Raw genomic sequence first — 24,931 nt, 5'->3', positions numbered from 1 at the left:
ACAGAGCACAAGTGGGGGAGGGGCAGAGATAGAAGGAGACATAGAATCCAAAGCAGGCTCCAGGCTCTGGGCTGTCAGCACAGAGCCTGACGCGGGGCTCGAACTCACTGACTGTGAGATCATGACCTGAGCCGAAGTCGGATGCTTAACCGACTGAGCCACCCAGGCACCCAAACTCTACTTGAAGGTTAAAAATACAAATAGGATCTCACTTTACATAGTGCCTATAGGTTGTTTTTGTTTGTTTGTTTGTTTGTTTGTTTATCAATATATATTGTACCTCTTTGTGTTTGAATGCAAATAATTTTACCTCATTCTTTTACATAGCTGCACCCATAGGGCTATGTTGCTTAACCGCTTCCTGATTGATGGTTATTTCTATTTGTTTATTATTATAAAGAATTGGGTATGTTTTTAAATTTTTAATGAACTTGTATTTTAGAACAGTTTTAGAGCTACAGAAAAATTAAAAAGACAGTACAGAGTTCCCACGAACCCTTACTATTATTTCTGTATTATTAACATGTTACATTTGTATGGTACGTTTGTCATAGTTCATGAACTAATATTGATACATTAAGTTAATATTTTATTCCAATTTCCCTTTTCTGTTCCAGGATCCCACATTACATTTAGTAGTTTTGTCTCCATAGGCTTCTCGTGACTGGTTCTTTTTTCGGACTTTCCTTGTTTTCATTGCCTCGACGGTTTTTAGGAATACTGGTCAGGTATTTTTTAGAATGCCCCTTGATTGGGATTTGTCTGATGTTTTTCTTGTGATTTGACTGCAGTTGTTACATGTTTTTGGGGAGAAGATCACAGAGCCAAAATTTGTATACATTAAGATTCTCTCTTTGAGCTGTAAAGTTCTGTGGTTTTGACTAATGCACAGTGTCATGTATCCACCATTACACTATCATATAAAACAATTTCACTGCTCTAAGAAATTCCCTGTGCTTCGCCTATTCAAAATCCCCCCCTGCCCCCAAATCCCTGGCAACCACTGTTCTTTTAACTCTCTCTTACAGTTTTGTGTCTTCTGTATGTCATATAATTGGAATCATACAGCGTGTGGCCCTTTCCGACTGACTTTTTTCACTTATGTATATATTCACTTAAGGTTCCTCCATGTCTTTTCATGGCTTGAAAATTCATTTCTTTTTCTCACCAATACTTCGTTATATGGACATAGCACAGATTATCTGTTCCTCTGTTGAAGGACATCTTGGTTGCTTCCAGTTTTTGGTGACTATTCATAATCACCAAATGCTATAAACATTTGCATGCAGGTTTTTGGGTAAACACAACTGAGTTGAGTAAATCTCTAGCAACTCCATTGCTGGATTGATGGTAAGTCTATGTTTAATGTTCCAGTGAACTGCTTGAGCTGTCTTCCAAAGTGGCTGTAACATTTTGCGTCTCCCCTAGCAATGGAGAGTTTCTGTTGCAGTGCATTCTCATCAGCATCTGTTATTGTTGGTTGTTGAGTTTTAGACCTTCTAGCAGCCACATCGTTGTATCTCGTCGTTATTTTGTGGTTCTCTAATGGTACATGGGGTTGAGCATCTTTCAGTATGCCTGTTTGAGATCTGTACATCTTTTTTTTTGAGTTGTTTGTTCAGATCTTTTGCCCGTTTCTTAATTGTTTTTTGAACTGAGTTTCAACAGTTCCTTATATATTTTGGATATGAAATTTTTATCAGATATATGCTTTGCGTATATCTTTGCATATTTCTTTTAGTCTGATTTGTCTTTCATTCTCTTCACAGCATCTCTCTCAGAACAGAAATTTTTAATATTAATAAAGTCACTTACCAATGCTTTCTTTCCTGGATTATGCTTTTGGTTTGAATCTATAAACTCTTTATCAGATCCAAAGTCACAAAGGTTTTCTTTTGTGTTTTCTTCTAGAAGTTTTATAGGTTTGCATTTTATATTTAAGTTTTTTTTTTTGTGTGTGTGTGTGTGTGTAAAAGGTGTAAGGTTTGCATCTAAATCCATCTGTTTGTGTGTTTAATTAATTAATTCCTATGGACGTCCAAATATTCTGGCACCGTTTTGTTGAAAAGACTGTCTTTTCTCAATTGAATTGCCTTTGTTCCTTTGCTAAAGATCAGTTAATTCTATTTGTCTGGATCCATTTTTTAGCTATCCTGATGATCTGTATGTCTTCTTTTGCCAATACTGTACTGTCTTACTTACTATAGGTTTATAGTAAATCTTGAAAATGTATCATGTGAGTTCTCCAACTTTGTTTTCCTTTAGAATTGTGTAGGTTGTTGTAAGTCTTTAATGTTCTGTATAAACCCTACAGTCAGTTTGTCAGTATCTATAAAATAGCTTGCTGACATTTTGTTTGAAATTATGTTGAATCTGTAGATCAAGTTCAGAAGAAGTGACATCTTAACAATATTGGGTCCTCCAATTCATGAACATAGAATATTTCTCCTTTTTTAAAAGATTTTTTTGGTTTCTTTAATCAGACTTACATAGTTTTCTGCACATAGATCTTGTGTATATCTTATTAGATTTATGTACCCATATTTTATTTTGGTGCTGTTGTAATTTTTAAAAAATTTCCAATTCCAATTGTTTATCTCTGGTATATAGGAAAGCAGTTGGCTCGTTTGTAAATCTTGAATCCTCTGATCTTACTATTCTCACTTAGTAGTTCTAGGAGGAGATTTTTTTTCAGTTTTTGCAAATAAAAACAGTTTTATTCCTTTCCAATTTATATACCTTTTATTTCTTTCTCTTGTCTTATTGTAGTAGTTGGGTCTTCTGGTACTTTGTTGAATAAGAGTGGCAAGAGGAAGCATCCTTGCGTTATTCCCAGTCTTGGGCAAGGGGGAAATGTCCAGTTTCTCACAATTAAGTGTCATATTAGCTGTAGGTTCTTTGTAGATATTCTTTATTGTTTTGAGGAAATTCCCCTTTATTCCTAGTTTGCTGAGGATTTTATCATGAATAAATGTTGACTTCTGTCAAATACTTTACTGCATTAATTTATAGATAGTATGATTTTTCTACACTAGCCTATTGATGTGTGATGTTGAATTTTTTGAATACTGAACCAGCCTTGGATACCTGAAATAAATTCCAACTGGTCAGCATGTGTATAATTATTTTTAAACATGGTTTGATTACTAATGCTTTTTTTTTCAAATCTATGCTCATGAGAGATATTGCCCTCAATTTTCCTTTTTTAAATGCCATTATCTGGTTTTGATATTAGGGTAATACTGGCCTCAGCATTCTGTGAGAAGTGTACCTCGTTTCTGTTTTTCTGGAAGAGATTGTGGTGAATTGATGTCATTTCTGGCATAGATGTTTGGTAGAACTCATTTGGGCTTAGAAGGTTATTAATTGTTCAACTTCCTTAATATACATAGCCCTAATCGTATGATTTCTTCTTGTGTCTTCACAAAATTTGTCCATTTCATCCAAGTTATCAAATTTGTGGGCATAGTGTTGAGTATTACTTTATTATTATTTTATTGTCCATGGGATCAGTAGTGATGATCCCTCTTATTTTTGATCTCAGTAAATTATGTCTTCTATCTTTTTTTCTTGGTTAATGTAGGTGAAGGCTTATCGATGGTAAGTGATTTTTCTTTCTTCAGAGAACTGTGTTTTGGTTTGTTGATTTTTCGCTATTGGTTTTCTTTTTTACACTGTCATTGATTTCTGCTCTAATTTTTATTATTTCTTTTCTTTTATTATTATGGTTTAGGCTTAAATTGCTCATCATTTTCTACTTTCCTAAAGTGAAGGCTTAGGTTATTGATTTTTTTTCACTTAGGACTATGTCGTGATCCTTTGTGAAAGTATTCTATTACACTGAGTTTAATTGCCACATAGTCATTCATCCAGTGGGTTTGCTATTGTTTTTTTTTTTAACCCATCTACTAATAAATACTGTGAAACCTATGTACACCTTTGCTCATATTTCCGATTCCTTAGAATAAATTCTAGAAGACAAATTCCTGGGGTAAGAGATTACAGTTATAAAGGTTTTAAGTAGATATTGCCAAATTGGGCATATAGTAATAAGCTTGTATCACATGGACTTGTCATTTCTGCACATTCTTACCAACTTCACATGTTAATATTCTATCATTACTCAGCTTTATAAAACAATAAAGTTGTCTTATTTTATGTGTGGTCTTATAAGTCTTATTTTTATTGTTAATTTTCTTTTTGTTGAAGTGTAACATTTATCTCTAAAGCATAGAAATTCTAAGTGTACAGCTTGATGAATTTTTTTTTTATTTTATTTTTTAACGTTTCTTTATCATTGAGAGACAGAGAAACACAGAGCGTGAGCAGGGGAGGGACAGAGAGAGAGGGAGACACAGAATCTGAAGCAGGCTCCAGGCTCTGAGCTGTCAGCACAGAGCTTGACACGGGCCTCGAACCCATGAACTGTGAGATCATGACCTGAGCCGAAGCTGGTCACCCAACCCACTGAGCCACCCAGGTGCCCCTGATGAGTTTTTAAATAAAGTCAATCCACCTGTATAATTAACACCTTAAAGGTCTCTTTCATGTCCCTTCCACACTATCCTTCATCTCCCAAATTAACCACTATTCTGAATCATTAAACATGTACTCTTTTATTTGGTCTAGCTTCTTTAGTAGCATTAGATCCATTAAATTTATCCATGTTATTGTATGTAGCAATGATTAATTTTTTTCACTGATCTATAGAATCCCATTGTAAATGTGTCACAAATTTTTTAATTCATTGAACTTTTGGGGCGCCTGGGTGGCTCAGTTGGTTAAGTGTCTGACTTCGGCTCAGGTCATGATCTCGCGGTCCATGAGTTCAAGCCTTGTGTCAGGCTCTGTGCTGACAGCTCAGAGCCTGGAGCCTGTTTCAGATTCTGTGTCTCCCTCTCTCTCTGACCCTCCCCTGTTCATACTCTGTCTCTCTCTGTCTCAAAAATAAATAAACGTTAAAAAAAAATTTAATTCATTGAACTTTTGATGAGCGTCAAGGATGTTTCCAGCTTGTGTCTATTATGAACATTGCTACTTTTTTTTTCTTACCAGTACCCATTCTTTTAATGTGCATTTAATTATTTGTGATATTAAAATAATTTGCTATATTTTAGTTGACCCTTTGTATGTATTCTTTTGTGAAATACTGTTTTGGTTTTTAACCATTATTTTCTTTTGAGATGTGTATGATTTTCATTAACTTGCAAATACTTTTTGTTAAGGACCAAATATCTCTTTCTATGAGCATATGTACACACACATACACATGTATATGTGTGCATATCTATCTGTTTATTTATTTATTTAAAAAATTTTTTTTAATGTTTATTTACTCTTGAAGGAGAGAGATAGAACATGAGTGGGGGAGGGTCAGAGAGAGAGAGGGAGACACAGAATCCGAAGCAGGCTCCAGGCTCTGAGCTGTCAGCACAGAGCCCGATGCGGGGGCCCCTATCTGTTTATTTTTTTAAGGATGTTATGAAGCAGGGGTTCTTTTCCTCCCATGTTAATAATCGATTGCAGCAACATTCGTTGTTGAATAATTTGTTCTCTACCCAATGATTTATAATGGCTGCCTATTGTAATCAAGTTTTCATATATTCATGGATGTTTCTAAACTTTCTACTGTGTTATGTTGATTATTCTTTCTTGTCTCATTGCCCCATGGTTACTATAGCTTTATAAGACTTGATATTTAGCACCAAAGACCCCTCTTCCTTCTTTAAAATTATTTTTCTTCAGAATTGTCTTGCTTATTCTTACCACCTTGCTACATTTTCATATTTACTTTAGAACCAATTTGTCAATTCTCATATACACACAGAACTTGGGGATATTGATTGGAATTGCATGTAATTTGGGCAAGTTGCCATTTTTATGAAGTCATGTCTTCAGTTTATCGCTTATTTTTAAATTGCCTGCTCTATCACTTTAATTTTCTTTTACTAACATTTCTCTTCTGATTGTAGATTATGTTGGCTGTCTTGGGGAATGTTAGATTTCCACACATCTTTTGGAATTGTTTGCAGGCTCTTCTTGAGTAGGAGGTTATTTTTGTTCCTATATGTTCCCCTAAGAGGCTGCTAGGTCCAATTCCTGATCACAAGGCTGTTTCATTATATATTTTTTAGCCAGTTTTATCTAATTTACTTTTCATTTTTCATTTCATCTATATTGCCATGGGGATGGTTCAAGAGATGAACTTGAAGTATCCTTTTGACTATATGTCCATTGTATGCACTATTTGGTAAATAATGCAAATTAGATTAGTAAGAATTTTAGATGAGAGGCTTAATTTTGGCATTTTCGTATTTGTAGAGCAAGGGCCATCCGCTCTTCTTCAGGCTCATCTTGCTGTCATTCCAGATTCACTTTCTTATGAGTCAGACATGAGGTAGAGTACTGTATACACAGGCACATCTTGTCACTGTTAAGCTTTCCAGGGAGGAAATTTTATAGGCTTACTTCAAGGGTTTAGTCACCTTCTAATGAGTCATTTTTTTTTTTTTTTTTTTTAATTCTGGAGCCAAGTTTAGGCACAGGGAGGTTAATTGGTGGGTTAAAACAATCTGAACATTTCTTAACTACAGAGTGTTTGCATTTGGACAGTTAATTCCCAGGAAGGGAGCTTTTAGTACCTAACATTTGGTACTTAAACTCATGAATTGTTACAAGTAATATTTCTGGAGAAACAGATCTATAGGATTTGTTGATTTTGGGGATGTATGGTTTCTGGCTGTTCTATATTCCTTCTGGATTTACTTTATCTCAATAGTTTTGTGAAATGTGGTTTGGCTATATTGAGATGACCTTCTCATTCCATCTTTACACTTTGGATTCAGGTGTTTCTATCTGTTTGTGTCTGCTGCAGGATGATGGATAGATAGACTGCCTGTGGGAACATTGCCAGAGATTGTGCTCTTTTGTCAGTATCTGGAGACATCCAAGTCGATGTGTTTGTTGCTTCAGTGATTGGAGTCTGTGTACGCACCCTGCTTGTAGGCAATAACATGATCTTCTGCTTATTGATTTTTATGACATTGTTTATCTGACCTGTATTTACTCTTCTGTACATAGGCTGCCACTCACCTTGTGGTGGTGGCTTTAGACTTCTCAGTACAGATGTTCTCTCACGCGGAAAGTAGAGAGTGGCCCTCGGATTTTGTGCTCAGCTCTTGCTTCCGGTAGCAACCTTCCCATTTATTTACTCTTCTTCATTTATTTTTGCTTTTGTCCTTATTCTTTACATTCTCTCTCCCTTATTCATCTTTTTCAAAAATTATTAGTCTCGTTCCTTTTCCTTGCATTCCCATGTTGTAAGCTTCTATGTTAGTGGTTCTCAGGATACAGGTCATGTTCACACAGTGGAAACTGTCCCGTTAAGATGCCAGTGGAGCCACCTCTTCCACTTTCTCCCAACGTCCAGAGGATGGAGAAACACTGCTCTGTACTATTCGTAAGCTTTTCTGAAGTGTAAATATTCTGCTTTTTAAAAAATCCTCTAATGGGAATTTTTTCCTTGCTATTGAATATTTATTTACAGTCTCTCCATGTCTCATCCAATTGCCAGTGCTCTCAGCCCCCTTTGTCTTTTGCATTTTGCACTTCTGAGCTTTCTCTTCTTGTGGTTTCTCAGGAGATGAACCCCTTTTGCCTGTATGTCTATTATATGCATTATAATATCTCATTGTATGTGTGGACTATTCTGTGTCTATACATATATCACATATACGGTTTCACCCTCCTTCTACTCCTTCACACAGGCAACATCTTCCTGCGTATTAACCACATTGCCAGGAAGACATTGCCAGGAAGATGTCAAGTCGTTCTTTCTTTCTTTTTTCTTTTTTGCTATTAAGTAACTTGTGGAGGCACATGACCCTTCAAACTCTGGGCACACTCTGTCTAGTGTTCCGGCTGATACGCGTGGTCTTCTGAGGCTTTGCTGAACCTAAGGCAAATCTTTTTCTGTATCCTTTACTGAATTTCTGGTTTTTGAGCAGCAGAATTTTGTTTAAGCCATCTGCTATAATGGATAGTTGAGATCAGGAACATCAAGAGACTGTTAAGCTGATTCAGTCTCCTCTCAAGAGTCAGTACTATTTAAAAATGTGTGTGTGTGTATGTGTGTACATGTTTTCTGATCCCACAGCTTTCGTTATATTTCCTTCAAGCCTTATTTATGTCATTAATACTATCATATATGTACAGTTTTCTTTTTAGCTATTTAAAAATTCAGCACTATTGCATAAAAATTATCCCTCATCATTAAACATTCTTCTAACACCAGTTATTCTCAGTAGGAACAAATACAAAAAAACAAGCCCCCTCCTCATTTCCTACCCCTTTCTGAAAATCACATCTCCATTGAGCTCTTCTTTTGTTAGGAATGTGTTTCTCTGCTATGTTAGGATTCATAACCACTGTTCTGAAATATCATCTTCAGTGTTAAATACCTATGTCCTAAATCATCTTGCTCTTTCTTGGGATTGAAGCTCTTGAGGATAATATCTCATTATTATGAACAAAGCTGGAATGAACATTCTTATATGTCAGTATGTGTCCACAATTTTTTATCACTTCCAAACGTGAAATTTTTAGAAATGCAATTATTGGGTCAACAGATGTAAGTATTTTTCAGATTCTTTAATCATGTTGCTGTGTTACTTTCCAAAATGTTTTCGCTGGATTTTGCTTTCACTGTCAGTGAATGAGTGTGCCTGTCTTGCTAAACTCTAGGCAGCATTGAATATTGCTATTTTGAAAAATCTTTGCCGATATGATAACCCAAAATGGTACCTCATTACTGCTTCAATTTGCATTTCTTTGATTACTAGTAACTCAGTACCATATTTTAGGAGACCATTTTATCTTGTTTTGACACAGCTTCAACTCGAGATTGTCTTGAATTGCAACTGTCAAGATAAATCGTTGAAATTAAGAGCTGTAGTCCTGGGATATAATAACCTCATCCAGAATATGTAGCACTGAAAGCTGCCTAATTAGAAACAACAGAATTCTGTCCAATTCACAGATATATATGTGTCCAATTCATATATATATATATATATATATATATATATATATATTAAACACACACACATATATATATTTTAAACTTTTTATTACAGATTTTTAAAACACCCAAGAGAAAAGAAAATACTAGAATGAATTCCTGTGTAACCACAGTCTTTACTTTGGCAACTACTGGCACTCTACATTTCTTATTTCACCTGTCTCCCCTCTGTTTTTGGAGTGGAGGAGGCATTGGAATATTTCAAGTCAAATAAATACATCACTTTACCCATGAATACTTATGTATAGAATGCCTCTTCCCAGAACTTTGCATATATTTTATCTCCAATAGGATTTATTACTATAGTATATCATAGGTACAGAAAAGTGCACAGAGCTTAAATGGACAGCTTGGTGAATTATTACAGAATGAACACACCTCTGTTTTCAGCAACAAACTTAAGAATACAGTATGAGTATGTATGTAATATGAAGAACACCTTCAGAGTCACCCTTTTGCACCATTCATCTTCCTTCCTGGTCATCAGCCCCTCTTCTTTCTAAAAATAATCACTGTTTTGTCTTCTAACACTGTAAGATGGTTTTCCCTGTCCTTGAACTTTATAGAAATGGAATCATACAGTATAGAATTGACCCTTGAATAACGCTGGGGTTGGGGTGCTGACCCCTTGCGCAGTTGAAAATCCACGTATAACTTTCACCTCCCAAAACCAGCTACTAGCCTGCTGTCGCCTAGAAGCCTTACCGATAACATAAACAGTTGATGAACACATACTTTGTATGTTATACGTATTATACTGTATTCTTACAATAAAGTAAGCTAGAGAAAGGCAGATATTGAGAAAATCACAAGGAAAAAACACATTTACAGTACTGTACCCTAAAAAATTCACGTTTAAGTGGATCTGCGCAGTTCAAACGCATGTTGTTCAAGAGTCGACTGTATTTTGCTTTACATGTTTGTTAGATTTATCCATGATGTTGTGTACAGCTGTAGTCTGTTTCATTGCTATATTTCATCATGTGAATATGCATCCTTGCTACCAACTGGTTTTGTGTTTCTTTGAAATAATATTTTCTTGTGGATTTAATTTGCATTTCTGTTGGGGCACCTGGGTGGCTCAGTTGATTAAGCCTCTGACTTCAGTTCAGGTCATGATCTCATGGCTCGTGAGTTCAAACCCCACCTCGGGCTTGGAGCCTGGAGCCTGGAGCCTACTTCAGTTTCTGTGTCTCCCTCTCTCTCTCTCTGCCCTTCCCCCCCCCCCCAAATTTTTTTTTTTTGGCACATCTGTTTATTGGTCATTTGAATCCCCTCTTACAAGACGGATACATTCTTAAAAGTTACTGTCCTCTGTTACTAAACCGTAAAAACCCCTCTTATTCAAGGCCATACAAGAACATTCATGGCTTTTGTCAATTTTTATTTTGCATTATCTTTTTCTAATTGGTTTTCAGGAGTTCTTTATATATTGTAGATAATGAGTAAATGTCTTTTTTCACTCTGTAGCTTGTCTCTTTCTTATAATATCTTTTAATAAGGAGAAGTTGCTAATTTTAATGTAGTCCAGCTAAACACGCTTTCTTTTCTGTAGAGTGCATTTTAAACTGTTTAATAAAGTCATGAAGAGATTCTTATTTTCTATATATTTTGTTGTTTTTCTCTCACATTTAAGTCTGTAATCCATTAAAACATTTTCTAAGTGTGAATGCTTTTATCCCCCCCCACATATGAGCACCCATCGGACCCAGCACGGTTAATTTAAAATACCATCCTTTTCTACCTTATTCGATAGTGCCAATTTTGTAATAAATCAAATATCTATACTTGTTGCTCATTTCTGGTTTTTTTGTTGAGATGTAATTGATAATTGACATGTGACATTTTATAAGTTTAAGGTGTGTTCATTTGATACATGTATATAATGCAATATGGTTACCATGGTAGTATTAGTTAACACTTCATCACATCCAATAATTATCGTTATTTTTTAATGGAGAGAACATTTAAGATCTAGTCTCTTAGCATCTTTGTTAACTAAATTGTTAACTAAACTAATGAAATCACAATGTTAACTAAATCACAATGCTGTGCTGTACATTAGATCTCCAGAACTTTATTCATCTTATAACTACAAGTTTGTACCCTTTGACCAATATCTCTCCAGTTCCCCCACCCTTCAGGGGACTGTTTCCATGAGTTCCCCTTTTGTAAATTCCACACATAAGTGGTATCGTACAGTTGACTGTTAAACATCATAGTGGGTCGGGGCACTGACCCCCTGCTCAGTGGGAAATCTTCATATTAACTTTTGACTCTCTCAAGACATTTAGTATGTTCTACATATTATACTATATTCTTACAATGAAGTAAGCTAAATAAAACATTATTAAGAAAATCCAGGAAGAGAAAATGTATTTATGGTACTGTACATATATATTTACTGAAAATCCATGTATAAGTAGGCCCACACAGTTCAAACCCATGTTGTCTAAGGGTCAGTTGTATTTGTCTTTCTCTGTCTGATTTACCTCACTTATTATAATGCCTTTGATGTCCATGTTTATCCATGTTGTCACAAATGGGAGTATTTTCTTCTTTCTCTTGGCTGATGTATACATATATACACCACATGTTCTTTATTCATCTGTTGATAGACACTTGGTTTGTTTCCATATCTTGGCTATTTTGAATATCCTGTTTTATTTCCTTTGGATATATACCCAGAGGTGGGGTTGCTGGATCATATACTACTTCTATTTTTTTTATTTTTTGAGAATACTTCATACTGTTCATAGTGACTTTACCAATTTACACTACCACTAATGGTTCCCTGAATCCAAAACCCAAAAAGGGTTCCCAGTTTTCCACATCCTTTTCAACACTTGTCTTCTCTTGCCGTCTTAAGGATGGCTATTCAACACGTGTGAGCTGATCACTGAGATCATTGTGGTTTTGATTTACATTTCCCTGATGATTAGTGATGTTGAGCATCCTTTCACGTCCTTGTTGACCATTTGGATGTCTTCTTTGGAAAAGTGTCTATTCAATTACTCTGCCCGTTTTTAAATCAGATTGTTTGGTTTTTTGTTATTGAGTTGTAGGAGTTCTTTTAGCTATTAACCCTTTATCAGAAGATGATTTGTAAATATTTTCTCCCATTCCATAGGTTGTCTTTTCGTTTTGCTGATGGTTTCTTTTGCTGTGCAGAAGCTTTTTGTTTTGATGGTAGTGCCATTTGTCTATTGTGGCTTTTGTTGCTCGTGCTTTTGGTGCCATATCCAAAAAGTCATTGCTAAGATTAGTGTCAGAGAGCTTTTTCCCTGTGTTTTCTTCTAGGAGTTTTATGGTTTCAGGTCATATGTTTAAATCTTTAATCCATTTCAGGTCATTGCTTTGTATATTTTACAGTTTTCCAGGCACCATTTACTGAAGACACTATCTTTTCCCGATTGAATATTCTTGGTTCCCTTGTCAAATATTAGTTGACATGTACACACAGGTGTTTATTTTGGGCTCTCTGCCCCATTGGTTTATGTGTTTGTCTTTATGCCAGTGCCATACTGGTTTGATTACTGGAGCTTTGTAGTAAACACTGAAATCAGGATATGTGATGCTTCCTGCTTTGTTCTTTTTTTCTCAGGATTGCTTTGGCTATTGAGCGTCTTTTGTGGTTGGATACAAATTTTCAGATTGTTTTTTCTAGTTGGGTGAAAACTCCCATTGGAATTTTGATAGGGATTGCATTGAATCTATATAGATAGCAAAGTGTATAAATTCACTGGCTTTTAGCTTATCACAACATTGTGCAATCATTAGCATTATCTAATTCCAGACGATTTTTAATAGTGTCGGACTTCTTTCAGTTAGCATAATGTTTTCAGGATTCACTCATGTTATTGCTTTAATCTAAACCTCATTCTTCTTCCCTCCTGCCCTCTCCCCCCACTGAATAACATTCCACTGTATGGATACACTACATTTGTTTATCCATTCTTCAGCAGATGGACATTTGCATTGATTCCACCTTTTGCTCTTATGATTAACAAACTATGAATATTCATGTACAAGTTTTAGTGTGAACCCTACATTTTTAATTCTCTCAGGTGTATCTACCTAGGAATGGAATTGCTAGGTCATATATTGATTCTATGTTTAACTTTTTGAGGAACTACTAAACTGAAGCAGGAAAGTTAATTTTGATGAAGTTCACCTTAGTTTTTCATTTGTTGCTTGTGCTTTAATGTCATGTCTAATGGCCTAATCCAAGGTCCTTATATTTTTTTCATAGAGTTTCATTGTCTTAGCTCTTACATATGGATCTTTTCACTTAATCTTCATGTAGAATATGAAGTAGGCTTCCACTTCATGCATTTGCACGTGAATATCTAGTTGTCTCAGGACTGTTTGTTGAAGAGACTATTTTTCCTCCATTGAATGGACTTGACCTGCTTGTCAGATCAGTTGTCTATATATGTGTAGGTTCACTTCTGGACTCCATTCTGTTCCATGGTCTGTATGTCTATTCTTATGTCAGTTTCACACAGTCTTGATTAGTATAGCTTTGAGTAAGTCTTGAAATCAGAAAGTGTGAGTCCTCCAAATTTGTCTTCTTCAAAGTTATTTTGGCTGTTTGGGCCCATATGCATTTCTGTATGCATCTTGAAAATCAACTCCCCCACCCCCGAAAAATGGGCAGCTGGAGTTTTGACAGGGATTTTTTATTTTTTATTGAGGTGAAATTCAAATAACATAAAGTTAACCATTTTAAATGAAGAATTCACCGGCATTTAGTACGTTCATGGTATTATTCAGTTACCACCTCTACGTAGTTCCTATACATTTTCATCTTTCCAAATAAAGTCTTGTATCTATTAAGTAGTTACTCCCCATCCTCCCTACCCAGTTGCTGACAACCACTAATCTGCTTTCTATTTCTGAGGATCTACCTGTTCTGGATATTTTGTCTAAATGGATTCATGAAGCATGTTATCTTTTTCATTCCTGGCATAAATCCTACTTATTCATGGTACATAATACTTTAATATGCTATTGGATCCAATTTGATAGTATTTTGTTGAGGATTTCTGCATTTATATTCATAAGGGACACTGGGTATTTTCTTGTGCTGTCTTTGGTTTGGTTCAAAGGTAATGCTGACATCAGAGAAGGAGTTCAGAAGTGTTCATTTTTCTTCTGTTAATGGGAGGAGTTTAAGAATATTACCCTTGAAATGTTTGGCAGAATTCACCAGTGCAGCCATTGTTTCTGGAGTTTGTGTGGGAGTTTCTTCATTACTGATTTAATCTCTTTACTTGTTGCAGATCTGTTCAGATTTTCCATTTCTCTTTGAGTCATTTTTGGTAATTTGTGTGTTTCTAAGAATTTGCCCATTTTTTTTAAAGTTTATTTATTTATTTTGAGACAGAGAACACAAGTGTGAGGAACAGAGAGGGAGAGAGAGAGAGAATCCTAAGCAGGTTCCACACTATCAGTGCAGAGCCCAATGTGGGGCTCAAACCCACAAACTGTGAGATCATGACCTTAGCCGAAACCAAGAGTCAGACACTTAACTGACTGAGCCACCCAGGTGCCACAGAATTTGTCCATTTAATTTAGGTTATATTTAATTTATTGACATAGTTGTTCACAGTATTCTTTTATAACGTTTTGTTTTTGCAAGGTTGACAGTATTGTCTCCGCTTTCAGTTCTGATTTTAGTTGTGTCTTTTCTGTCCCTTTTTTTTTTTTTTTTTTTTAGTCTAGTTTCAGGTTTGTCAATTGCATTGATATTTTCATAGAACCAACTTCGGGTTTTTTTTTCTTCTCCATTGTTTCTCTCTTCTCTATTTCTTTTACTTCTGTTCTGTTCTCATCTTTATTATTTCTTTCTTACTCTTTACTTTCAGTTTAATTTACTCTTCTGGACCAGATACTTGAGTTGTGAATTTTGAGATCTTTTTTTTTTTTTTTTTTTTAATGCAGGTGTTTATAGCTATTAATTTTTTTGTCTTTTTATTTTTTTTAAAAAAAGATTTACTTATTTATTTATTTTGAGAGAGAGAGAGAGAGAAAGGAGAGAAAGCACATAGGGGAAGGGCAGGGAGAAAGGGAAAGAGAGAGTCCCAAGCAGGCTCTGCACTGTCAGTGTGGAGCCTGATGCGGGGTTCAAACCCACGAACCGTGAGATCATGACCTGAGCTGAAATCATGAGCCGGACATTTAACCAACTAAACCACCCAGGCACCCCTCTTTCTTTGTCTTTGACAGTTTGATTATAATGTGTCTCATTATGAGACTCTTTGAGTTTATCATTTTTGGAGTTTGTAGAGCTTCTTGGATGTGTAGATTTATGTTTTTCACCAAATTTTTGAAGTTTTTGGCCATTCTTTTTCCAAACATTCTCTTTGCCATTTTTTCTTTTCTCTCTTGAGACTTTTGTAATGTGTGTGTAAGTACACGTTGTAGTGTTTTATGGGCCTTTAAAAAGAAATTTAAATAAGAAGCCTACAATCTTTCTCTTCCTTTTTGGGAAGTAAGCATTATTAATGACTTGATGTGTTTCCTTTAAATGATTTCTTTTCCCACTGGATCAGATTTTCTTCACTGAGGCTTATTATCTTGTTTTGCCCTCTTTCCTTTATTGGAATTTTCAGTTGTTCATTAAGCTTGAAATTGGTTGGTTACTTTATTTAGAGAGTAATTCTATAATAACAGTTTTCCTGCTTATCTTTGAGCATAAAGAATGTTTCATTTGGTTGCATCATGAATTATATCTTTGAATTTACCTTTTCATTCTTTGTTTATTTGACTTACCAAGTTGACACATTTTGTTTTGTCTTCCACAGAGAGTATAAAGCTTAGTTTAAAGCCATTTCAACAACAAGGCATGCTTTCTAAGGAGTTTGATAGGTTGCCCAACTTCTAGTAGAGGCATTAAATGTTCTTTGCTTTTAGAAACAATGGTCATCAGTGAGGGATTGTGTGTGTGTGTGTGTGTGTGTGTGTGTGTGTGTGTTTAAAAGTTTAATTTTTGAGAGAGGGAGAGAGAGAGAGAGGGGGCATGAGCGGGACAGAGAGAAAGAATCCCAAGCAGGCTTCAGTGCAGAGCCCGACACGGGGCTCAGTCTCACGAACTACAAGATCATGACCTGAGCCAAAATCAAGAGTCGGATGCTTAACCAACTGAGCCACCCAGGCACCCCAGTGAGGGACTGCTTCAATTTTAAGTTGTTTTTTGGCTTTAAGCCATTCAGAATTAGTTTTTGACAAACATACAATTTGGTCAGTATTCAGTTTGCTTTTTATAAATTGAGAAGACGGTGCAAAAGGCATCAGTGGTGGAGTCGTAACCTCTGCTGGTTTCCCAGCGCCTCTCCTCTTTTGGCATTACTATGGTCACTAATTTTTTTCTGACTCTGGTTTTGTTTATTTGTCAGACTAGAATGTAAATGACACAACAGTTGGCACTTGGCTTTGTTCGTTGCTGTATCTCTAGCACCTAGAATTAGGCCCAGCATAGAGAGGGACCCGGTGACTATTGGTTGATACCTGTGATGAATCTGTGGAGCTGCTGGCGGTGGTGGTGACGGTAGCCGAAATTTATTCATACCTTTCTTTGTGCCAGGCCATGTTCTAAGACTGTTGTTTTAGTTCTTTTGACTTTACAACCATACTACAAGATACTGGTACTGGTGCTCTCCCCATTTTACAGAGGCAGAGGGTGCATGCCTGAACGCACACAGCCGATTCCAGAGCCAAGAGCCGTAGCTTAATTGTTACTCTGTGTTTCTTTTTCCTCCTTTCTCCTGGCCTTCCTGACTACTCGGGCCTTTTCTACTTTGCACTTAAAATCTTTTTCTGCCTCGGTTCCCTTTGATAAGCATTTAACATTTACCTTAGGTATTTTGACCTTAGTTTTCACCCCGTGTATTTTCAGTTCATCTATTACTTCCCTCTAAGAAACAACACAAGTTAAAACCCAAATTTAAAATCTGTCGCAAAGATCTGATTGAAAATTTCGAGGTGAACATCTAGGTCTCTTGCTAGGGACCAACCACATTTGATGTGATATTACTTTCAAAATTCTGTTACTGTGTGCAGACCACTGGGGCAGGTTGGGGGGATCTTAGACTCTCAAACAGAAAATATATGAAATTATAAGATGCCAACTTCTTGACATTTTTGACAAGTCACACTGTGACATTTTACAAATAACACTGTACATTGAACAGCAAGTAGGTAAACTGTTTGTCTGAAGTCAATACCTTCATCCTATTTTTATATTCATCCTATTTTTATATAACTGTCCCTATGAGATAACATGCCACATTCAGAAAATTCTGCAGTAATAACCATTCCAGAACCTATGCAAATTAAAATTACTAAATCTCCAAACTGAAAAAAATAAGTTTAATTCAAATGAAATGAATACAGTCCAGTTGACACTCCAACTTTTTTTTTTCTTTTTTAACAGAAGATAAAATGGCAATGGTAAGTATTTCCTCTGCAGAGGAAATCCCAGCCTTCACCTTTCAAGAAACATCTGCACCCAGTTTTTGTTGTAATCTAATCTAACTAGAGTGTACCACCCTTTTGTTCTTCTGTAGACCTTAGGAACTGCTTTAACTAATTTTAAACAGACTTTAAATAAAATCTCAGAAATGATTCCATTGAACAAGCTCCCCATAGTCACAGCAAAACCCAGAATGCAAAGTTGATAATTTGAAATGAACTAATCAAATCCACTAACATTCCTTTTCCAGTAACCCCATAATGTTTCTCTTTGTAGCAATTTGATATAAGTATGCTATAGATAAAAAGGTATGAAAATTAGCTATTTCTGCTAATCAAAAGATATGAAGAAAGTGAAAAGGAAAGCCATAAAGTGAATGGAAATGTTTCCAAGGCCTTTATAACAGCTCTTTTATAGCCAGGATATATAAAACATTTGAAAAAAACAAAACAGGGGCGCCTGGGTGGCGCAGTCGGTTAGGCGTCCGACTTCAGCCAGGTCACGATCTCGCGGTCCGTGAGTTCGAGCCCCGCGTCGGGCTCTGGGCTGATGGCTCAGAGCCTGGAGCCTGTTTCCGATTCTGTGTCTCCCTCTCTCTCTGCCCCTCCCCCGTTCATGCTCTGTCTCTCTCTGTCCCAAAAATAAAAAAAATAAAATAAAATAAAAAAAAATAAAAAAACGTTGAAAAGAAAAAAAGAAAAAAACAAAGCAAAACAAAAAACAGTCAGTAGGAAGAAGACAGTCCCATACAGAAATATTTAAAACACTTGAACAAGTACTTCCCAATAGCCGGCATCCAAATGGCCAGAAACATAATCAACTTCTTTAGTAGTCAGGCAAATACAAAATAGACAACGCGAGAGTGGCAGAATTTAAAGACTGAAAACTCCAAGTGTGGTTAAGGAAGAGAAAGAGCTGAAGCCCTGAGACACTGCAGGTGAAAGTTTTGTAAAATCACTTTGGAAACCAGTTTGACAGAATATGCTGAAACTGCATGAATACACCTCCTGTGACCCAGCGTTTCCACACGTAGGTGCATCCAAGAAAAATACATGCTCTTGTGCATCTCAAGAGTGAAGTATAATAACACGGAGGGCAACAGACACTATTTTGGTGGGACCCAAACTGGAAAATAACCAAAACTTCCACTAGTAGTATATTCACATAATAGATACACAGCAGTATGTTTAATCTCACAAACATCAAATTCAGTGAAAGAAGCCAGACCTAATTGAGTATAAGTCATAATAGCATTTTATACAATTTCCTGAAACAGGCAAAATTAAACTCTAGTGTGATAAAAATACAACAGCACTGTTTTAGAACAGCTAAAAAGTGGAAATGATCCAGATGTCTATCGTTGGGGGAATGGTCGAATGAATTGTTGTATATTCAAATGATGGAGTACTGGCTAACAAGGAAAACGAGCAAATGTCAACATGCAGCAACACGGATGGATTTTCTGAAAATGTTGGATGACAGAAGCAAGACACAAAAGAATAATGGTATTGGGTATCTTTGGGACAGAGGGAGCAGATAGCGACTGGGTGATGGGTATGTTCTTTGTGTTAACCCCTTTTGCTATACAGATGTGTCTTATATACGTTTCTCTTTGTATGTTTTGTTTCACAATTTGAAAAGGTTTAGCAAAGCAGAGAGGGCCATGCCCCTTGGGTTCACATGCCAGCTTTGCCGCTTTCCAGCTGTGTGACTTTGGGACATTTATCTAACAGTTCAAGGCCTCAATTTCACAACTGTGATGTGAAGATAATAATCAAACCTATTTTGTAAGATTTGTTGTAAAGAGTAGACAGATACTGGACTCTTCGCTCCAATGTTAAGCACTTACAATAACAGCTGGCATGTAGTCAGTGCTGAGGAACTGCTAACTCCTTTTCTTGTTATTGTTGGTATCATTGCCAGTTTATTTGTCCAAAGGAATTATAAACTCCCATTGGAGTTAACATTATATTATAAATCTATCATGCCTCTCCACGTAGTGAGTTTTTGTTTAGGTCTTTCAGAAAAGTTTATTTTCTTCAGTGTCCATGTTATTTCATAAACTAATCACTAGATATTTTATAGGTGTATGTTATAGTTGTAAATGGAATTTTCCTTGCCTTGTGTTTCATAATTGGTTGCTGCTGGCATATAGTAGCTAATACTTCTTGGGGTTCTAAGTTCTACACGGGCTGAAGCTTTTATTCCTGGGTGGGACCCCCATTTTTCACAGGGTAGAAACTGAGAACAGGGAGGTGAAAATAGCTAAGTGTGTGGTCTGGGCTTTGGTCCGGCCCCAGCGCCCATATTCACTCCACTGATATATGCTAAGAAGGCAGTTCATTTTTATACTTTTCCTTAATACAACTTTTTAGTTGACTTTCTTAGGTTTCCAAGAAGCCAGTTACATCATTTGCAAGTGATGATTTTTTGTGTGGTGTCCAGCAATTCTTGCTCCCTTGCCTTATTGCTTGGATTTTAACTTTCAGGGAGGTGTTCATAAAAATAAGAGTGGACATTCTTCTGTTAGTCTGACTCAATGGGAATGCCTGTATTTTTCATAAGCCACTGAGAATGACATTGACCATTTTATGTTAAGGTTGTGTTTTTTACTTGTGTAGTTTGCCAAATGGTTTTTGATTTGATTTCTCTGTTTTGTTTTCAAATTAAGGATGGCTTTTAAATTATACCAAATACCTTTGCGTGTCTGTGAAGATGATCGCGTGTACTTTTCTTTGTTGAACTCTGTGATGAATTATATTAATATATAACCACATATCGAATCATCTTTGCATTCCTCGAATTTTCAACATACTGCTGAATTGTATTTGCTAAAGTTTCTATAAGATTTTTGTATCTATAAGTACAAGTGAGATTGGTCTGCTGTTCTCTACCCGTTTTTGTTAAGTGAATTCTGGCTTTATACGTAAAGGGAATCTGGAAGATCTCTGTCTTTTCATGCATTATATACTGTGTTTTAAAGTAATTTTTGAGTACATTTTCTGGTATGGCTGCCAAATACTGTTCAGCGGAGATCTTTTCCTTTTGTTCATCGAAGATCTCGAGTGTTTCTTCTCTTTCACTAATTATGGAAATCTTCAAACATAGGCAAAAGTAGAGAGTTTGGTATCATTTTGTTCCTCTCTCGCCTCACGTTTTCTCTCAAGTATTTAGAGCCTCACTACTTAAACCATGCTGTGCGTCGTAGCAGCATGGATATTATCCGGGAACTTGCTCCAGATGGGTGTGGCCCTGCGTGCGTATGCACATAGACACCACCTCCGCCATATACTACTGGTTATAGGCAAGTCCTAGGTCTCGCTCCCCACTCTTGCTTTAGATTTTAACCCCTTTTGGGGCGCCTGGGTGGCTCGGTGGGTTAAGCGGCCGACTTCGGCTCAGGTCATGATCTCGTGGTCCGTGACTTCGAGCCCCGCGTCGGGCTCTGTGCTGACGGCTCAGAGCCTGGAGCCTGTTTCCGATTCTGTGTCTCCCTCTCTCTCTGACCCTCCCCCGTTCATGCTCTGTCTCTCTCTGTCTCAAAAATAAATAAACGTTAAAAAAAAAAAAAAAAGATTTTAACCTCTTTTTCATACTGTCCTGAGATGTTTCAATAACGCTTTGAACGTTTGAAAAATTGTCTCGGGTCCTGGAAGGGAGAGAGCTACAAAGTCAAAGGGCCTAAACTTGTTAAAGCCTTTGATGTCTGTTGTCTAATTGCTTTTCAGAAAACCACTACCTCTTTTGGTTAAGTGGTAAACAGGTGACAATACTGACAGTTCATAAATGTGCCTTTTCTGCCAACAGGAGATCATTAAAATGTTAAGAAAGCAGGAAAGAAGAGAAGAGTAATTAGAAATTCTTGTCATAAACACTTGAGTGATTGGTACCTGAAAGCCTGAAGGTTATTTGAATTAATTTTCAACAGTCTTAAACTATTTGGTCAATTTACTATTCCTTACTAAATCTAATTCAGTGTGTCGTTTTCTTTTTTTTTTAATTTTTTTTTTTCCAACGTTTATTTATTTTTGGGACAGAGAGAGACAGAGCATGAACGGGGGAGGGGCAGAGAGAGAGGGAGACACAGAATCGGAAACAGGCTCCAGGCTCTGAGCCATCAGCCCAGAGCCCGACGTGGGGCTCGAACTCACGGACCGCGAGATCGTGACCTGGCTGAAGTCGGACGCTTAACCGACTGCGCCACCCAGGCGCCCCCAGTGTGTCGTTTTCAAGAAACATTTGGGTGCCTAATGTAGTGGTAGAGATTGTGAGTGAGAAAAGATACATGCCAATATCTGTGCCCTTAAAAGGCTTATGGGAATCTTATTATATTGTTTTCATTTTTTTTCATCTTTCTACAAAATACAACTTTGGCTTATAGAAGTTCTGGCTGGGGGTGCCTGGGTGGCTCAGTTGGCTAAGCGTCCGACTTCGGCTCAGGTCATGATCTCACAGTTCGTGAGTTCGAGCCCCGCGTCAGGCTCTGTGCTGACAGCTCAGGGCCTGGAGCCTGCTTCGGATTCTGTGTGTGTATCTCTCTCTCTCTGCCCCTACCCTGCTCGTGCTCTGTCTCTCTGTCTTAAAAATAAATAAAACATTTTTTAAAAATGTTTAAAAAAAGTTCTGGCTGAATTTCATATTACCTGGGTCTCTAGGGGATTGAAGAAATTTGAAAGCCTTCCAAGGTGTGACTTCCACCGACATAAAAACGAAGTTGGCTTTTCCTTTGTTTCAGCAACAGCGTACCGTGTACAGGCTGACTCTAGTGAAAGCGTGGAATGTAGACGAACTCCAGGCCTATGCCGAGCTGGTGTCCCTGGGGAATCCTGACTTCATCGAAGTGAAGGTGAGCTCCTGCTGGCCAATGTCATCCCACTTCCTATGGTGCTTTGTTGTGGTGAAGTTAGTACCTTATAAAACTCTATAGGAGGTCCCAGATGTGTTATTTATTCATTCAGAAATATTAATCAAGAACGTGGCACCATTCTAGGCAATGGGGATAATAACAGTAAAGACGGAGCTTTTGCTCTTATAAAGCTTATATTTATTGAGAGGGAGGCAGTCAGTGCAAAATGAATAATTAAAAACTACATAGTAACATTAGTATGCTGAGAAATAAAATAGTGTTACAGTGAGGAATTGGTTGGCTTTAAAATAAACTTTTAGGGTTGACTAGGTGGCTCAGTTGGTTAAACGTCTGACTTGGGCTCCGGTCATGATCTCATGGTTCTTGGGTTCAAGCCCCGCATTGGGCTCTGTGCTGACAGCTCAGAGACTGGAGCCTGCTTTGGATTCCGTGTCTCCCTCTCTCTCTGCCCCTCCCCACTCGCACTCTCTCAAAAATAAACATAAAACATTTTTTTTAATTAAAAAAAGTAAAAAAATAAAATAAAAATAAAATAAAAAAAGTAAAATAAACTTTTATTATGGAGAATTTCAAACATATATAGAAGTAGAGAGATTGGTCTAATGACCTCCATCTGTTCACCCAGCTTCAAAAATTACCAACTCATGACCAGTCTTGTTTCAGTTCTACCTCTACCCATTTTCTCTGCCTTATCCTATTATTTTGAAGCAAACCCTACATTATATGGCTCATCTATAACTGTATATGTCTCTAAAAGATATACGCTCACTATATACACTAATTCAGAATACTGTTCTCATAATTGAACAGTTTTAACAATAGTCTCTTAAGTATTGGAAATAGAAGGTTTCAGACTTGACCAACTATTTCTTCTTAAAATAGTATTTGTGAATCTAGATCCAAATAAGGATCATTAACTGTAACTGGATTCTTTCTTTCTTAAATTTCTTTTAATCTGTTAGTTCCTCTTTCATGTGTTCTCTCTCTACTCTGCTCCCCCTGCCCCCACACCAGTAAGTTTGTTGAAGAAAATGTGTCATTTATCCTGGCTAATTCCCTCTGTCTATATTTTAGATTTTGCTGATTGCTTGTTCCTTTGCCCCCTGTATTTCCTGTAGATTGGTAGTTCGATCAAGAGAAGATTGATCAGATGTGTGTGCGTTTGCATTTTAAGATTATTTAGTTGGTGGTATTGTATACTTACAGTAGGAGGTGGTAGTGCCTGGTTGTCCCTGGCCCGTTTGTTGGCAGTATTTCTTTGGGATGATGGATTCCTATAAGTGGATTGATGTGCCAAAGGGCAGATAATTGTTTTGGTGGACATTGTGATTGGCTGTTTTAGATTTCATAGGCAGAAGTCTTTTCTTCCGCCTATGAAATCTAATGGAGGAGATGACTCTTTTACAACTGATTCCTAAATAGTAAGAAGCAGCACAGCACAGTCACCAGGGGATCAGAGCATTTTGGGCAGATGGCACAAGTAAGTATTCAAGTCGGGCGCCCCGTGTGAGATCAGGAGGGCAGTTGGAGTTGGCAGAGACACAAGATGAATCACAGAGGTGGGATGGGGCCAAATTTTGTTAGAACTTTCAAGCAAGAAAAGAACTGGATTTTATACTAAGTTCGATGGTAAGCTTTTTGAATAGTCTGGTTTATGATTTTAAAAGATCACCCTGCTGCTGTCATGGGCGGATTACAGAGCTCAGAGTGAGAGTGGTTATAAAACGAGACGTTATGGCTTGGGGGGAAGGTCATTGGCAATATGATTGGAGAGGAGTGGGTGCATTTGGGATAAATCGTGGAAGTGGAACCAATACAGCGTGTTGCCAGACGAGACACAGGGAGTGAAAGAACAAACGAAATCAAGGACAACACCTGGATTTTGGCTTAAGCCAAAATGTGGATGCGGATGTGGAACGGTTTACTGAAGCGGGAAAGACCAGCGGGGGAGGCAGGCAAGTTTGGGGAGTAATTTCACGAGTCCTTTGTTGGACTTAATCATTTGAGAGACCTTTTAAATATCCACATATAGGTTCAAATAGGCCAGAGGTTATATAAGCCTGGAGTTCTGGGGATAAGACAGGGCTGGCAGTAATCATTTGGAAGGCATCAGCGTGCCATGGTAGTTAAAGCTGTGGACTGTTACAAGGCGCAAATGGCTTTTCTGGACAACTAAGAATCCACAGAATGAGAAAACGTGACCAGAAAATTCCGCCCTGTCTCTGAAAACCCGACTCTTCAGTGTATGTCATTTCACTCTGTCATTTCAGAGGATAGTTCATTTTTACAGCTGTCTGTTCAGCTTTCTGTGGTACTATAGCCTAGAGCAGCAGGGAGGTGGGAAGAGATAAAATATTGCTGTCTGAGTGTTCAGCATTTTATCCCTGGTCAGGTCAAAGACACTCTTTTCTTTTGAAATTGCTCTTAATTTTAAAAGGCTACTCTTGGCAAGAACTCTAATGATGCAGAGATGCAAACTACATCTGCAGTATATTTGTTGGCTTAAGCA

The 24,931-nt window shown here is 37.1% G+C and overlaps 1 protein-coding gene across 4 annotated transcripts in view; it reads left to right on the top strand.

Annotated features, from left to right (window-relative positions):
• The window catches only part of LOC123589606 (S-adenosyl-L-methionine-dependent tRNA 4-demethylwyosine synthase TYW1), a 215,797-nt gene that overhangs the window by 158,476 nt on the left and 32,390 nt on the right, over positions 1–24,931 (top strand). For 2 of the 4 annotated variants that reach the window (XM_045461945.1, XM_045461946.1), the window contains exon 14: positions 22,291–22,401. In XM_045461945.1, the coding sequence (XP_045317901.1) occupies positions 22,291–22,401 (111 nt within the window). Of the gene's footprint in view, positions 1–22,269; positions 22,402–24,931 lie in introns of all 4 variants that reach the window. The other 2 variants (XM_045461944.1, XM_045461943.1) reach the window with 1 other exon arrangement.

This window comes from Leopardus geoffroyi, chromosome E3 (assembly GCF_018350155.1).
Source record: "Leopardus geoffroyi isolate Oge1 chromosome E3, O.geoffroyi_Oge1_pat1.0, whole genome shotgun sequence".
Taxonomy (NCBI): Eukaryota; Metazoa; Chordata; class Mammalia; order Carnivora; family Felidae; genus Leopardus; species Leopardus geoffroyi.
This window is presented reverse-complemented; position numbering and strand designations above follow the sequence as displayed.